The 16,616-nt window shown below is 41.9% G+C and overlaps 1 protein-coding gene across 3 annotated transcripts in view; it reads right to left on the minus strand.

The window, feature by feature from the left end:
* Positions 1–8,581: 8,581 nt before the first annotated feature.
* The window catches only part of GPR176 (G protein-coupled receptor 176), a 123,677-nt gene continuing 115,642 nt past the window's right edge, over positions 8,582–16,616 (minus strand). For 2 of the 3 annotated variants that reach the window (XM_059890436.1, XM_059890435.1), the window contains exons 3-4: positions 16,211–16,463; positions 8,582–11,461 (exon numbers count right to left, since the gene is read on the minus strand). In XM_059890436.1, coding sequence (XP_059746419.1) covers positions 10,339–11,461; positions 16,211–16,455 — 1,368 coding nt within the window. In that variant the 5' untranslated portion in view covers positions 16,456–16,463 and the 3' untranslated portion in view covers positions 8,582–10,338. The remainder of the gene's footprint in view (positions 11,462–16,210; positions 16,464–16,616) is intronic. The other variant, NM_001192616.1, reaches the window with a different exon arrangement.

A 16,616-nucleotide genomic window follows, 5' to 3' on the forward strand; every position in this document is an offset into this window, starting at 1 on the left:
TCCATTACAATAATGTGTGTTAAATGCAACAACAGTTACTGTTATGAATGAAAGAATCTTGTTAACATTTTATATGCCTGCATGGAAGAGTATGGTTGAGCATTGGGTGAGAGTGATGTGAAGGCAATGACTCTCAAATTAAACTAAGGGTAGAGACTAAAGGTAGACTCAGAGCTTCCCTGATAGCTCAGTTGGTAAAGAATCCGCCTGTAATGCAGAAGACCCCTGTTCAACCCCTGGGTTGGGAAGAGCCCCTGAAGAAGGGAACAGCTACCCACTCCAGTATTCTGGCCTGGAGAATTCCGTGGACTGTATAGCCCCTGGAGCCTCAGAGTCAGACACAACTGAATGACTTTCACTTTCACTTCTTTCAGACTCAAAATTAACAAGGAGGACCTGAGGCAGAAGATGACAACTCTGAGTACTCTCAGCTGAGTGATCTCAGTTTTGGCATTCCAGTAAGTTTCTTAACATTTATTTGAACTGAATGACTCTATCACGAAACAGGAAATCATGAAGCGGAAGGAACTTTGGGAAATAACATTGAAAAAAACAGCTGTCAGGCATTAAGACTTTTAATACAGTCTCCAGCATAGTTTAATAATATGTGCCAAGTGGGTATTCAAAAAATAGTCATAATAATGAGAGATGATAACGATCATCCGTGCTTTGGAGGATGCAGTGGAAGAGCTGGTTCTTAGTACCTTCTGTACTGTTTTTAGCTCTGTCTCTAATTTGCTTCATCTCCTAGGGCCATCTGTGCATCTAGTTTTCCCATCTGCAAAATAGAGATCATATCATTTCCTACAGAAGTCTGTGGACTGTGCTTTAATATCCTACAGTGAATCATATATAAATACAAACCAGGCAAAGAGAAGCCAAATGCTACCACAGGAATAAACTTTGAGGCAGAGAGAATTATAAATTAAAATTAATTAAGATCTTCTAATACTCTAATGATCTGAAGTAGTTATTGCAAAGAAATTTATATTACCTTCACTTTAGCTTCTTAAAGTATATGGTTAATGATAAATAAATACAATTCTAGAATAGTTTAATCTATTACATTTTATATTTTATACCTATTTATCTATAATATGATGGGGGTTTTTAATTAATTTCTGAAGCAAACTAGATTATTCTGAAGCCTGAAGCAAACTTACTCTTAAAAAGCAGTAATTCTTAAAAGTACTTTAATAAATACACCTTCAACTATACTCCAATAAAAACTAAAAGCTAGGGTAAGTGAAAGTGTCGCTTAGTCATGTCCAGCTCTTTGCAATCCTATGGACCGTAGTCCGCCAGGCTCCTCTGTCCATTGGATTTTCCCGACAAGAATACTGGAGTGGGTTGCCATTTCCTACTCCAGGGGATCTTCCCAACCCAGGGATCAAACCGGTGTCTCCTGCATTGCAGGCATATTCTTTACTGTCTGAGCCACCAGGGAAGCCCCTAAAAGCCAGGGAACTCTTCTCAGTACTTTGTAATGACCCATACAGGAAAAGAATCTTAGAAAGAGTGGATATATGTATAAGTAATTCTCTTTGATGTACAGCAGAACCTAACACAACATTGTAAATCAACTATACTCCAATAAAAATTGTTTTGAAAAAGAAATATTTCTTCTTTGTTATTGAGAAGATATGGGGGTGGGGGGTGGGGAATGTAATTCAGAACAGCCTACAATTGCCTAGCTTATACAGCCAAACCAAAGGAATTAACTGAGTAAATTGACATCATTTGACATATCAGCAAAAAGCCATGGGTCACTCTCACCCTGAAGGCCTAAATGTCCTTATTTTCTCAATTCTCCTTAAGGATACATATGGTTTCTTGTTTCTTTGTTCAGTCTGATGGTGCATGGCAAAATTCAGAAGCTTTTTAAATAGACTTTTGTAGGTCTCACTTTATAAAGTTAATTTGTATTTTTATATTTATACATGGATTAGTCTTAAATATAGCAAGAAGTCTCCTCTAATCATAATCTCCCCTGGAGATGGGATAGAGTAGACATTATGAAGAAGGAAGGAAAGTGGATGTTTAGGAAATGGATGAAGGCATCTGCTCCAACTTATGATGTGTTCACGTAAATGCACTCTTATATGTTCAAACAGTCTTCACAAGGACAGAATGTATTAGTCTTTCTCAAAGTCAACTTCCAGTTAACCATTGAAAAACTTGAACAAAGTTTTAGGTACATTTTCTTTTTCAATGCAGTTCCAATTTTCTCATTTCTCTAGACCTGTAGTCATTATTTCATCTATATTTAAAATCAGGTAAAGTCCTAGTATTATCTTTCAAAAGCTGTGTTTGAGAAGAAAATTATCCCTTGTATCATTTGCCTTTTAAATGATCATGAACTTAGATTAAATGTTTCTCACAGAGAAACAGCCCAGAGGCAGAAGGTTTGAGTCCAATTCTTCATGGACTTTAGGGTAGTAGTATATAAATAAAACCTGTTTACACCAAATTTCCTCCATAAAAACCACAACAAAGAAAATGCAAACAAGAATGAGAATTTTGATAGAGGGAAGTCAAAATAAACTAGAAAAGATTTTTATAACCATGTATTTCTGCCGGGAGCCATCTCCCGGCATATATCATATTGAGTGCAGCACTTTCACAGCATCATCTTTCAGGATCTGGAATAGCTCAACTGGAATTCTATCACTGCCAGGAGCCAGCGTGAGGAACTCCCCCGTGGCAAAGGTCATGAGGAAGGAGGCTCGAGCCTCAGGAGTCCCCCTGGAAATTCTCGAGCATCTACCCCCAAAACCAGAGTCTGCCTACTTTCGGCTTTGTGCTCTCACCTACACCTCTGACTTTACAGAGGGGCTGTCCCCCACTACCTCTCTCTGAAAAAAAGTTAACTTACAGCTCCAGTTAATGCAGTTCCTGGGTGTGATAGTGTTTCAACCTACAAACTCCTTTGGAAGTCCTCTAGCCTGCCTAAATAGGTTTTTCCGGCCACATGTGATTGCTCAGAGCCTCCCAACTGTGAGAGGCAGGAGATGTTCTAAACTGTCTAAACACAGATTCTTTTGAGTAGTTAAAAGATTGATTAGAAATTGTATTGGTGAAGGGTTTTTCACTTGTTGGGCCAATGTTTGCTGCTAAGTCTCCATATCCCTTACCTGCTGTGTCCCTGGCAGTGTATTGATTAATATGATTGGTGTAAATAGTAGCTTTAATGTTTGTAACCTGGGACCCTTGAGTTAATCCTTTTTCTTGTTATAGCCCACTACACCTTTGCCCTACAGGAATGCAACTTTAATGCTTTTGGAGGGTGGCGCTTGACTAATCACCTTTAGAGAAAAATAAGTTTTCTGAAGAAAGGGTCTTAAAATGTTAGCAGGCCTCCAGGCCAGAAGATGATGCAAATCACCTAAACTTTTGCATATGCTAAGTTTGCAGGAAGAAAGCCTGGCTTACTGCATGACTCTACCCCTTCCCCCATTATCATCTATGCATAACTTAAGGTATAAAAACTACTTTGGAAAATAAAGTGCGGGCCTTGTTCACGGAAACTTGGTCTCATGTCGTTCTTTCTCTCACCTTCTGGCTGAATTATTCAGCCTCTTTTCTCCCCTGAATTTCCTCACTGAGCTATCCTTATTTAACCACTCTTTATATCCTTAATTAATGTTTAATTAAGCAGTTGTTTCCTGATCCTCACCGAAGCCGTCCCCGCTTCAAATTCCCTGGATCCACCAGGGCTGGACCCCGGCATATTTCTATGTCAAATAATATACTCAGATCAGATCAGATCAGTCGCTCAGTCGTGTCCAACTCTTTGCGACCCCATGAATCGCAGCACGCCAGGCCTCCCTGTCCATCACCAACCCCCAGAGTTCACTCAGACTCACGTCCATCGAGTCAGTGATGCCATCCAACCATCTCACCCTCTGTCGTCCCCTTTTCCTCCTGCCCCCAATCCCTCCCAGCATCAGAGTCTTTTCCAATGAGTCAACTCTTTGCATGAGGTGGCCAAAGTACTGGAGTTTCAGCTTTAGCATCATTCCTTCCAAAGAAATCCCAGGGCTGATCTCCTTCAAAATGGACTGGTTGGATCTCCTTGCAGTCCAAGGGACTCTCAAGAGTCTTCTCCAACACCACAGTTCAAAAGCATCAATTCTTTGGCACTCAGCCTTCTTCACAGTCCAACTCTCACATCCATACATGACCACTCGAAAAACCATAGCCTTGACTAGACGAACTTTGTTGGCAAAGTAATGTCTCAGCTTTTGAATATGCTATCTAGGTTGGTCATAACTTTCCTTCCAAGGAGTAAGCGTCTTTTAATTCCATGGCTGCAGTCACCATCTGTAGTGATTTTGGAGCCCAGGAAAATAAAGTCTGACACTGTTTCCACTGTTTCCCCATCTATTTCCCATGAAGTGGTGGGACCAGATGCCATGATCTTCGTTTTCTGAATGTTGAGCTTTAAGCCAACTTTTTCACTCTCCTCTTTCACTTTCATCAAGAGGCTTTTGAGTTCCTCTTCACTTTCTGCCATAAGGGTGGTGTCATCTGCATATCTGAGGTTATTGATATTTCTCCTAGCAATCTTGATTCCAGTTTGTGTTTCTTCCAGTCCAGCGTTTCTCATGATGTACTCTGCATATAAGTTAAATAAACAGGGTGACAATATACAGCCTTGACGAACTCCTTTTCCTATTTGGAACCAGTCTGTTGTTCCATGTCCAGTTCTAACTGTTGCTTCCTGACCTGCATACAAATTTCTCAAGAGGCAGGTCAGGTGGTCTGGTATTCCCATCTCTTTCAGAATTTTCCACAGTTTATTGTGATCCACACAGTCAAAGGCTTTGGCATAGTCAAGAAAGCAGAAATAGATGTTTTTCTGGAACTCTCTTGCTTTTTCCATGATCCAGCGGATGTTGGCAATTTGATCTCTGGTTCCTCTGCCTTTTCTAAAACCAGCTTGAACATCAGGAAGTTCACGGTTCACACATTGCTGAAGCCTGGCTTAGAGAATTTTGAGCATTACTTTACTAGGGTGTGAGATGAGTGCAATTGTGCGGTAGTTTGAGCATTCTTTGGCATTGCCTTTCTTTGGAATTGGAATGAAAATTGACCTTTTCCAGTTCTGTGGCCACTGCTGAGTTTTCCAAATTTGCTGGCATATTGAGTGCAGCACTTTCACAGCATCATCTTTCAGGATTTGGAATAGCTCAACTGGAATTCCATCACCTCCACTAGCTTTGTTCATAATGATGCTTTCTAAGGCCCACTTGATTTCACATTCCAGGATATCTGGCTCTAGGTCAGTGATCACACCATCGTGATTATCTGGGTCGTGATCTTTTTTGTACCGTTCTGTGTATTCTTGCCATCTCTTCTTAATATCTTCTGCTTCTGTTAGGTCCATACCATTTCTGTCCTTTATTGTGCCCATCTTTGCATGAAATGTTCCTTTGGTATCTCTGATTTTCTTGAAGAGATCTCTAGTCTTTCCCATTCTATTGTTTTCCTCTATTTTTTTGCATTGATCGCTGAAGAAGGCTTTCTTATCTCTTCTTGCTATTCTTTGGAACTCTGCATTCAGATGTTTATATCTTTCCTTTTCTCCTTTGCTTTTTGCTTCTCTTCTTTTCACAGCTATTTGTAATATACTACAGAAGCATAAAATCTCAGAGTTGAAAAGAAACTTAAAACCTCATTCTCTCTTCAGGATTTAAATACAAATTGTTTCAGTCCCCCACCCCAGCCTCCAAAGTGTGAGAAAATATATAGTCTTATTATTTTGCTACAGCTTACTTTTCCTCTTGAGACCCTGGGATAATAGACTCCGACATGCAAGGTTTCCTTCCCTCTCACATGACACCGTGGGTGCCGTGGAGCATGCAAGTGGAGACAACCTCTGTCCTCTGTGCCATTGCCTGCGTGGTCATTCCTTGCCCCATTTGATGCAGCAGTCCATCGCTTCCATCCCTCTGCACCTTTGGGCTTCCAGCTTTCTCTTTCAGACTTGTATGTAAATACCTGAGTGAAGCCCTGGCTCCTGGACTCACTACCACTCTGCACAGGGATGCAGGACCTGGAGAGCAAGGCATACACAGGTCCCCTTGCAACTGCGCAAATCTTTCTTTGTTTTGCTATATTCTTGGGGTGTTGTCTGGGAGGCAGCAAAAGGACCCCTTTATCCAGAAGGAACAGATGTCTGTATCTTATCACTTACCACTGACTTCTCTTCTCTACTATCCTTAATTCCAGGGAAGCTTTTTTTTTTACTGAGGGGAGATGGTTTTCCCTCCTCAAACTGTCTCAAACCTTTGGCTAATCCAAGCTTTCCCAATGTTTGGCTCATTCAAGGCTTCTCAGTGTTTGGCTAACCGAAAGTTCCTCAATCACAGTGTTATTGATATTTTGGACGAGATAAGTCTTTGGAGTGGTGGGCTGTCCTGTGCATGACAGGGTGTTTAGCAGCATCCCTGGCCTTTACTCACTAAATGCCAGGAGCACCCACCAACTTTTGAAAATCATGACCAAATATCCATTAGGCTAATCCCAAGAGTTCCCTCTGCTTTTCTAAGACCTTGGCTTTGATACACAAAAACTGGAAAGGGGCTCACGGGCTATTTCCTTTACTTTGAGGTAATGAAGGCCTTCACCCCACCTTCCCTGAGACAATACATGTGAAGGAGCTGAGCAAGGGAAGGAGGGAAGAGGAATTAGATGCACTGCTGTGATATGGTTAATATCCCATCTGTGATGTTCTTTCTCACCTGTTGCCTTAAAAGGTACACCACTGGTCATTCTAGCACCTCCTTTGTGTGGATATTACCTTCCTTCTGTATGTGGGTTGAAGTGAATACACATATAGAAAGAAATTTAAAAGGGAGCAAAAAGGGATTTAACCACTAAGTTCTGATCAATACAGAGGACAAAAGGATTACTGTTTATGCCCAACACACGTGCCTAGAGCTGTATTTCTCAATATTGAACTTCCTTCCAAATTTAGAATTTACACTCACTCTAGTGAATATACAGAGAGGCTTAGGTGTTGAAGAGACAAATAGATCAAAAACCTTGCATTCAACGCCTTTAACCCTTGTATGAGTCATTTCAAGGAAATCGATGAGAACCAGCAATAACTCTGACAGAAAATCTTACTTCAGCTCATTGCCCAGAGAAATTTAGCTACTTCTCCAAGTGCTGTATCTCTTATTTATCCATTTATTATATCATTCACTGATTTAAGTTTGGAATTAAGTGGCTCCTACAAACTCAGGAGATAATTAGCCATTACAGATTCACATAACACCATGCTGGAGATTACAGTTTGAGTTCTATGAAGGCCAGTAGGCCTTTATTCTGCCTATTAACTAACTTATTGCCTTGGCATAAATGGGGATAAACACTAGTTAAGCCAGAAGCTAACTGGGAAGATATTTTAGCTTCTAAAACCTCATGCAGGCTACAGTCCAGGGGGCTGCAAAGAGTTGGACATGACTGAGTGACTAAGCACAACCGCCTCAAAGTATCATCATTATGAATACAAATAATTGTTGGGGTAACTGGTGAAAACATGAGGTTAGTATTATTTTCTGAATAACACTGCATAAAAACCTCAACCACTGTTTTTAATGTAGCAGGTAAGCACTACTATTGATACAGTTTTACTCTGTTTCAGGCTCTGTGTTGAACAGACCATGCTGTTTAATCCTCAGGACTACCCCATGAGGTATACTATTGGATTCCCCTGAAAACAGAGCTTGAGATAAGGGCTTTGGGTGGTTGGTTTTGGGGAGGTAATCCTTGAGGGCATGAATGAGGATAGAGAAAGCCACACAGAGAAAGAAGAGGAGTCAATAAAAGGCTGCATTAATCAGACACCATGGTGGACAATATGGACTCAAGCTGCTTGACCTCCTGAGAAGTAGAAAGATGCCTCCCACAGTTGTCCAGCAGAAAGACAGGAAGCAGGGGCATTTATCCACTGACGCCCATGACCGCCTGGTCAAGGGTTAAGCCCCAGAGCTAGGGAGCTCTCCCAGGGCAGAAAGGAGAGGAGCAAGGCCTTATTGGCTCTCAGGGAGGTAAACAGATGCAGCCAACAATGGCCCACTGCAGACATGGTTAAATTAGAGGTGAAATATGTGAGTCAGGGCAACAGCAGCTTCTGACACAGTTATTACCTCCCCATTTTACAGAGGGGAAACCAAGATACACGGAGATTACCTTACCTGCTGAAGATCACAAGGTGGGTCAATGGTAGAGTCAGGATTCAAGTACTGACCATCAGACTTCAAGGCCATGGTCTCAACCATAGGGGGTAATGACAGCTGCACTATACTCTTCCCAGTGTAGCTCCACCTACGGGTTTAAGTAGTCCACCCACCAATTCTATTTGGAAACCAGGTTGGGGACATTATTCAAACACTGCACTTTCTTCTTTGGGAATTCATTTTTCAAGTTGCAACACCATACAAAAATGCTACTAGAATGCTATATCTACATTTTGGGAAGAAAATAAATACCTTTCACTTGAGATCATGCAGAAAGAGAGAGGTTCAGATAGTACACCACTTGAAAGGGGGAAAAAAATCACTCATACAACTTTTTTTGAGTTTAGAAACTGTTTTTTTATTTTTTTATTAAAACATAATTCTTCAAAGAGTATAGAAATACACCTGGCCACGATCTGTTAGATGTCAACCAACCACTTCAAACATATATAAGAAGTATCTACCAAATTCTGGCTCACCAGAACTTATTAAGTTGTACATATACATTATCAGAACATCAATGTGGCTACATTTGACAGATTCTTCTCAAGTGGACACAATTTTCTGACAGATTATGTTCCTTCTTGATGAAAGCTGTTACAGTTGTGAATGTCTGAAAGATAAGCTTGAAGGGCCACAAGGTGAAGCATCAGGACGTGAGGAGTTACAGAGGGCATGCAGGGCCCTGAGAGAGCGGGTGGCAGGCAGGCCCCTGCTTCCACTGTGAGCACATGATGTACAGAAGAGACAAACACAAAGAGGAAGGCGCTCCCTCCTGGGGAGAAGGGGCTTTGGGCTCACAGTCAGGAATCACAAGACAGCACGCCCAGGAAAGGACAGGAAAAGAAATCCCTGCACACAGTCTGACCTTCCTCCAAGGGACAAGAGCCAGTGCGGTTCAGGGAGATCTGCGAGGACCACTGCCTTTGGGATGCGCTGCTTGCCACTGAGTATGCCCCCTCCCTTCAAGCTTGCTCAAGGCACTGGATTGGCCCCTTTAGGTACAATGAACAAGAACAAAACACCCATCAGAAAAGAGCAGAGCTGGTGCTTGATTTGCTCTCATTAAGAGTGAAGTGTCACATGTACTTTGAATTCAGTGGTCTCGAATCACTTGTGAGAGCCCCCAGGCCACTGGTCAGTTGAGGACATTGTCCCCCTTCTCCTATCCTGTCTGGTTCCTGCTATAACTTCGTTGGGAAACAGGAAGCCAAGAGCTTACCTGGGCTAGGTGTTGCCTTGGCATTTTACGATGATGAATTCCTTCTGTTTTGTTCCTCCTTTATGCCCAAAATGAAGGGAGTCATACAGACTGAAAATAAAACTGGCAACACCTGGGGTCTGGAGTCTTCCTTGAAAGAGAACCAAACTATTCCCACTCTTTTGGGCAGAATCACCTCTCCTAATCAAGTATTTTTAGCTTGACATTTCCAGAGGCCCCCATGTATACTAACTTTGCCTTTTGAAATGATTTTTAATTCCAGAAGTTGGCACAAGGCCATCATTTTCAATATCCTTTACCCCTGCTGATTGCTGCATAGGATCTTTCTCATGAGATCATCTGGGAAGATTAAAGACTAACAGAGTGTGGGTATTTCTCGGTCTTTCTTCTCCACTTCTTTCACATTTTAAAATCAATCTAATAGGCATTTTCTGTATGGTCACATGGCTCCATGACTATCTTGGGCTTCTCCTAGAGTCCTTGCTCCCTTTGGCACTCCATAGACACTCTCCTCTTTGTGTACTCTCTGCAGGGTCCCAAAACTGAGATATCCTCAGAAAATGCACACGAAGTTCCCACCTAAGAGCCATTCCCCACTACCCAGCTTTCGTCTCCACAGTGAGGAACATGGACTTTACTAAGGACTTGGATCACTGAGATAAACATATATATATATATAGATAAATATACACATCCTCAATAAAGAGGACATTCGATTTTATATATAGATTTCCCTCTCATTCATAAGCACTTGGCCCACAGTGGAGGAGTCAGCCCATGCTGAGCTGCAATGAGATCATACAAATCACAGGCCCAGTGAAAGAAGAGCAGGAAAGGCCTGTGGCTTCCAAGCATTCACAAGCCATGCTAGGAATCCACCTTTGGGAAGATGCTCACTTTATTGTTTCTGCTCATCTTCCGCTCTACCCTGCCTACCTTGGGCATCTTTGTCTGGATCAGCTCTTCTGGGGTGTTACCCAAGGGAGGAAGCAGCCTCTTCTTGCTGTTTCGGGTCTCTGAGAGCCACTGGGGAGGCAACTCAAAAGGCCCAAAGCCAAACTGCAGGGAATACTTGTCTGGAAATGTCTCAGATTCCACAGATACTGCTGGTGCTACCTGGGAGATAGAGTCCACGGTGCCCGGGGGTGGTGTGGGAGTTGCAAACTGTGGTCCCAGCTCTGCCTCCAGGCAGGTGGGAAGTAGCTCCTTGGCCTGGAGAGCCCCTGAGCCTGGGTACTTGGCTTCGCTCTCTTCCTCATCCTCCGTGGGCTTGAAGATCTGCTGCTGCCCAATGTGGAACATCTCCAGGAGTTGGCTGCCTGAGCGCATGCTGGGCTCCAGGCTGGCATCAGCCATCCCACTGCCTGTGCCCACCACGTTTCGGCGGCTGTAGCGGTGGTGCAGTTGGACCAAGGTCCCTACCAAGCACTTGCGGACAGATTTGTTCACAGTAAGAAAAAGCACAGGGTTCGCCAGCAGAGACACTTTGGGCAGCCAAATGGCCGTAAGCAGCAAGAAGATGGAAGTGTTGGGGACATTAAGCACTGTCTGGTAGACGACCAGTGTGGCATAGGGCACGCTGCATAAGATGAAGACCATCACCATGGACAGCAGCATGGCATGCAGCTCAGCCTCCCGCTGGGAGGCATAGGGGATAGAGATGGTGTTTTGTGGGGTCCGCAGTGCTGCTATGATGACCTTCTTCTTCTGGCTGGCACTCAGGGCCCGGCGTATCAGTATTAAAAAGAAGAACACCACAGCCACAGGCACGATGACCGTGGTGACGTTGTAGACCAGAACGTAAACCAGGTGGCCCAAAGAGTTGCTCCAGACTTCCGTGCAGGTTGACATGGCGTAGATATCGGCCACATTGGTCACTGCAAACACAGGGACACTGGCCACCACTGCATGGGCCCAGATGTATATCACTAGTTCTCGGGACTTGGCGTCAGATATTTTTCTCTCCAGTGGATAGAGGACTGAGTAGTACCTGCCAAATGCACAAGCAAAATTCATTTCACAGAAGAAGATACACTTTAAATTAGGGGAATTTATATTACTAAAAGTAGGAGAGAGGAAAGAAAGGGTCGAGTTCTTTCATTCTGCCTAAGACAGAGGAGATCACTAGGGGAATTTGGAAGCTAGACCCTAAGTTTTGAGGACTTTGCCATGCAATTCATTGTTAGCTTTATAATTATTGCCACCAGCACTAAATCCCAAAGAGTGCCCTCAATATAAAGGATATCTCCATCTGCTGTGAAGACACTCTTTTTCAATTTAAGGGTAAAGGGTTATTTGTAAATAATTTTACATGGGCTAGAGGAGCTTAAGGGCAATTTTCAAAGCCATGGAGAGAGAGAAATTTGCACACAAATCCAAAGCAAACTCATGCTGCAGTATATATGCATGGGTATCATTAGCATTTACAGCTGCTGGGGCAGAAAAACCCAGTGTGAGGGATAGACTTTGACAAAGTCCTTCAAAATCAATTCCACTGAAAAAATTTTGTGGGCTCAGTAGCCATTTTTTACATGATAATTGCTCAGGATCCCTAAGAGCAATCAGTAGGTTTAAAACACCTGCACAGTTATATCTTTGTTAAAATCAGAGATTTTTTTCCTTCAAGCTTGACTTGATTATTCTACAACCACCGAATCAGAATTCCCAAAGCACCTTGTTTCAATATCACCTATGACTTGGGGAAACTGAGTAATTTGTTTGTTTGGTTGGTTTTTTTTTTTTTTTTTTTTGAGTAATTTGTTAAACCCCTAGAACCACATTTGTCTTGAATGGGCAGTCAGTAGCCTCAGAGATACAGCAAGTTTCTTCACCCTTAGCTCACCCCACGTCTGCGCAGTGAGCTAATGCTGGAGTCGACCTTCCAACCCTGTTAACATGTATTCCCTCACGGGCCACCTGAGCACATGTGCTTTCCCGTCACAAGGATTTCTGAGCACCATCCGTGTGCTACATGTTGTGCCTGGCACTGGGCTGCAAAGATGAAAGGATACACGAGAATGTTTCTAAACTACATGGGGAAGAAATGGCATGTAAGCAAACAATTATAACTGAGGAGAAGATGGCTCTACTGGAGGCATGCATAGAGGAGGCAGGGGAAGGGGAGCACCTGGGAAAATGTCAAGAGAAAGTGGTGCTGTGGTGGAGTCTGTCAGGGGACAAGCTGGGGGAGAGACGATGCAAACACACATGACCATGGAAGACCAGAGGTGGGTGGAGCACGCTAAAAGGTATTCTAGATCGCTTTCTGGGAGGGGAAAAAAAGAGAAAGAAACGTGTAAGTTATGCACACTCTCAATTTTTTCTCTCTGAATATAGATAAACTTTTCTATTCATCATTTAACAAATCCAATATGATGGTCCCACACCCACACATGAATACATGTCCACTATCTCTGATTCCCATTTGCTAAAAGACATGTAACGAACCCCAGTTTCCCATCATTTCTGATTCCATTATATATCGGGAAATAGATGCAACACGAGTGCACAAGTTCACTATACATCATTTTGTTGGAGTGTACGTGTCTAGAGGATGATGCAGAAGTGCACGTGGCCTCCCAATTAACTTGCTGACTTGGTGCCATGAAACAAATATCTGAGAAAGAAGTGAGAGAAAGGACTGTTCTCCCTTTGTCTTCATGTACACCACACTTGTGCTTTTGAGTAATCACTAAACAATGAAATAGGGATCTACCAACCTTGCTTTTATACTAAAGGAACTTGCCTAACTTTTTTTAAAAATAGGAATTTGATATTAACAGATGTGCTAAGCCGTTTCAGTCATGTCTAATATTTTGCTACCCTATGGACTGTAGCCTGCCAGGCTCCTCTGTCCATGGGATTCTCCAGGCAAGAATATTAGAGTTGGTTGCCATTTCAGGGGATCTTCCTGACCCAGGGATCAAACCCAAGTCTCTTATGTCCCCTGCATTGGCAGGCAGGTTCTTTACTACTAGCACCACCCAGGGAACCCATTAATAGATGCACAATGCTATATATAAAATAGATAAACAATACAAATAAAGACCTACTATACAGCACAGGGAACTATATTCAATATCTTGTAATAACCTATAATGGAAAAGAATCTGGCAAGATTTTATATATATATATAACTGAATCACTTTGTTATACACCTGAAACATTGTAAATCAACTATACTTCAATTAAAAAATAAAGTAAAAGATACACTGGAAAAAAACTTTAAAATGATGGCAAAAATATAGTAGATTTTCTGCTGGAAAGATAATACGGATTTCTTATTATTTATGTATTTTCTTGCCTAAAACCAGAGGCTCAAAAATAACCCACAGAGATTATTTCACTGTTCTAGGTGAAACAGCAATCTGTCCTGAATGTTTCCACTCTTGTTGCATCCTATTCTTAAAAAACCTTCAGGATTCATAGCAGCATTATTCAAAAGATCCAAAAATTGGCAACAACCCAAATGTCCCTTAACTAGTAAACAGATAAATAAACTGTGGTATATGCATCCAATGGAAAATTATTCAGCAATAAAAAGGAATGAAGTAAGTTGCTAAAAGAGTAGGTCAAGGGGCTTCCCTCGTTGCTCAGTGGTAAAAATCTGCCTGCCAATGCAGAAGGCATGGGTTCAATCCCTGATCCGGAAAGATCCCACATGCCGTGGAGCAACCAAGCGTGTGTGCCACAACTATTGAGCCTATGCTCTGGAGACCAGGAACTGCAACAAGAGAAGCCACAGCCGTGAGAAGCCCACACACTGCACCTGGAGAGTAGTCTCTGCTCTCTGCAGCTGGAGAAAAGCCTGCACAGCAATGAAGACCCAACATAGCCAAAAATAAATAAAACTAGTTTTAAAAGATAAAAGAGTAGATTGTAACAGTTCTCATCATAAGGTAAATGACATGTTTCTATATGAGATGATGGATGTTATCTCATTTTTTTAGAATTTTTTTTATGTGGACCATTTTTAAAGTCTTTATTGAATTTGTTACAGTATCACCTCTGTTTTATGTTTTGACTTTTCAACCATGAGGCATGTGGGATCTTAGCTCCCTGATTAGGGATCAGAACCCACACCCCCTGCAATGGAAGGTAAAGTCTTAACCACTTGACTGCCAGAGAAGTCTCTGGCTAAATTTCTAGTGAGCCATTTCACAATATGTGTAAGAAAATCCATTATGCCATATACCCTAAATTTATACAGTGCTGTAGTAAAGGGCCTATTGAGTGATGCTGCTGCTGCTGCTAAGTCACTTCAGTCATGTCCGACTCTATGCGACCCCAGAGACGGACCCCCATGTAAAAGAAGGCAGACACACAACTCCAAACTGGTCCATGTCACTTAGTTTTGTCACCTGCCTCGTCTGCTCCTGTGGATGGTGAGTTTCTAAGGAGAAACTGTCAAAGAGCTGCAGTGGCTCTCTAGTGGTAAAAGGACTGCAGACAATTTATCTGAGAAAGAATGTGCAAAACAGAAGAGAAAACTAGGAAAAAAAAAAAAATATATATATATAGATATAAATATATATCTATATATATATATATATCGGTGCAGCCTATCTAAACACGGGCCTCAAATAGTTCATTTAGTTCTTTTTACCCCTGAGGAAACTGAGGCTCAGAGAGGTTTGCCCAAAGCCACCAGCAAGGAAACAGCACAGGTAAGGCTTAAAATCAGACTTCTGGCTCCAAGATCCCTCTTTTAAGTACAAAGTCAATTATTTCTGCCAGTATGCAGAAGGCTTTGTATGACTTTGTGTCCTGTCATGCAGCTGCAACTGGCCAGCTAATGAAATCTGGGTTCCAAGTCAGATAGGGTGAAGTCACTCCAGAGATGGATTTTGCAGTCTATACCCTCAATAGGTCATTAAGGTTTAAGCATGTTTTAAATAGACAAAGAGTATTAAAATTCTAAATTCACCTAAAACATAGTTAAATTTATCACAGGATATAAAGTCAGAAGAATCAGCACATTTTGCATCAGCAACTTCTCCTTTTTGTAAATCTTGAAATCAAAAATTCTTGTGGACACAAAATATTTTTTAATTCTTGTGTGCTTATTTAATTCTGTTCTCTAAAATGTATTATTATCTCAACTGTATTCATGAAGTGCTAGCAACAACAAAAAAAAAGGCAGCAAGTTGATTACTGAGATCTTTAAACTTCACTATGATAAATCTGATCAAATTATGTATGATAGCAAAACTAGGATGTAAGATTTATTTCAAATGACATCCATTAAAAAGTGATGGGAAGAGAAAGCAATCACCATCACAGTATAAAACCTTGGAAATAAATCCTCCCAAGGAATTTCTGGTGCTATCTGGCCAGGTCCAACTGGACTGTCTAATCACTTGTTAAATAACTACTGAATTGTTTGTTCTCTTGTTCTTCCAGAAATGTTTTCATCCATCATCAAAAGGCCCTAATTGCAGAGTTAGCAATCTGATGAGCAATCTACTGCAAATTGCAAAGCAAATATGGCCAATTCCAACCAGACTGAAACTATATCATGCCCCAGCTCTGCCCTGGCATCCTCATGATGTAGCCTCCTCAACACCACATCTTTTCTCAACAGCCCCGTTTTCCGGGGCTGCTGGCTTTGCTGAGGCATCTGTTTCAGCAATTGATTCTCCACAAGCAATATTTGGAACATCAGCTATTCACTATTTGCTTCACAATGCTAATTTTTCAGTACTTAAAAAAAGTTACGCCCCTGGCTACCTAATCTTACCTGTCCAAGGCAATGGCAGGGAAGCTGAGGATAGTCACAGAGCAGAAGACTTTGTGCAAAAACTTGACGACCCTGCAGAAGAGCATGGTGTAGATCCACCAGCAACAGTGAGGACTGGTGCTGAGGATGATGTCGAAGGGCACGCAGACCAGACTGGCACAAATCCCCGAGCAGGCCAGGTTTTTAATGAACCTGTTGGTGACAGATTTGAACACGGTTGTGCGGCAAGTCGACCATAACACCATGAAGTTTCCTGGCCAGATAGGCAAAAATAAGAACAAAAGAATATTTAGATAAAAAGAAAGAAGACAGAAAGGAAAGAAGGAAAATGCAGGTTAAAAAAAAAAAGATTGAAAACCACATTTGAGAGTTCATTTCAAAGAACTTAAAGGCCATATTACATTAT

Source organism: Bos taurus, chromosome 10 (assembly GCF_002263795.3).
Source record: "Bos taurus isolate L1 Dominette 01449 registration number 42190680 breed Hereford chromosome 10, ARS-UCD2.0, whole genome shotgun sequence".
NCBI lineage: Eukaryota > Metazoa > Chordata > Mammalia > Artiodactyla > Bovidae > Bos > Bos taurus.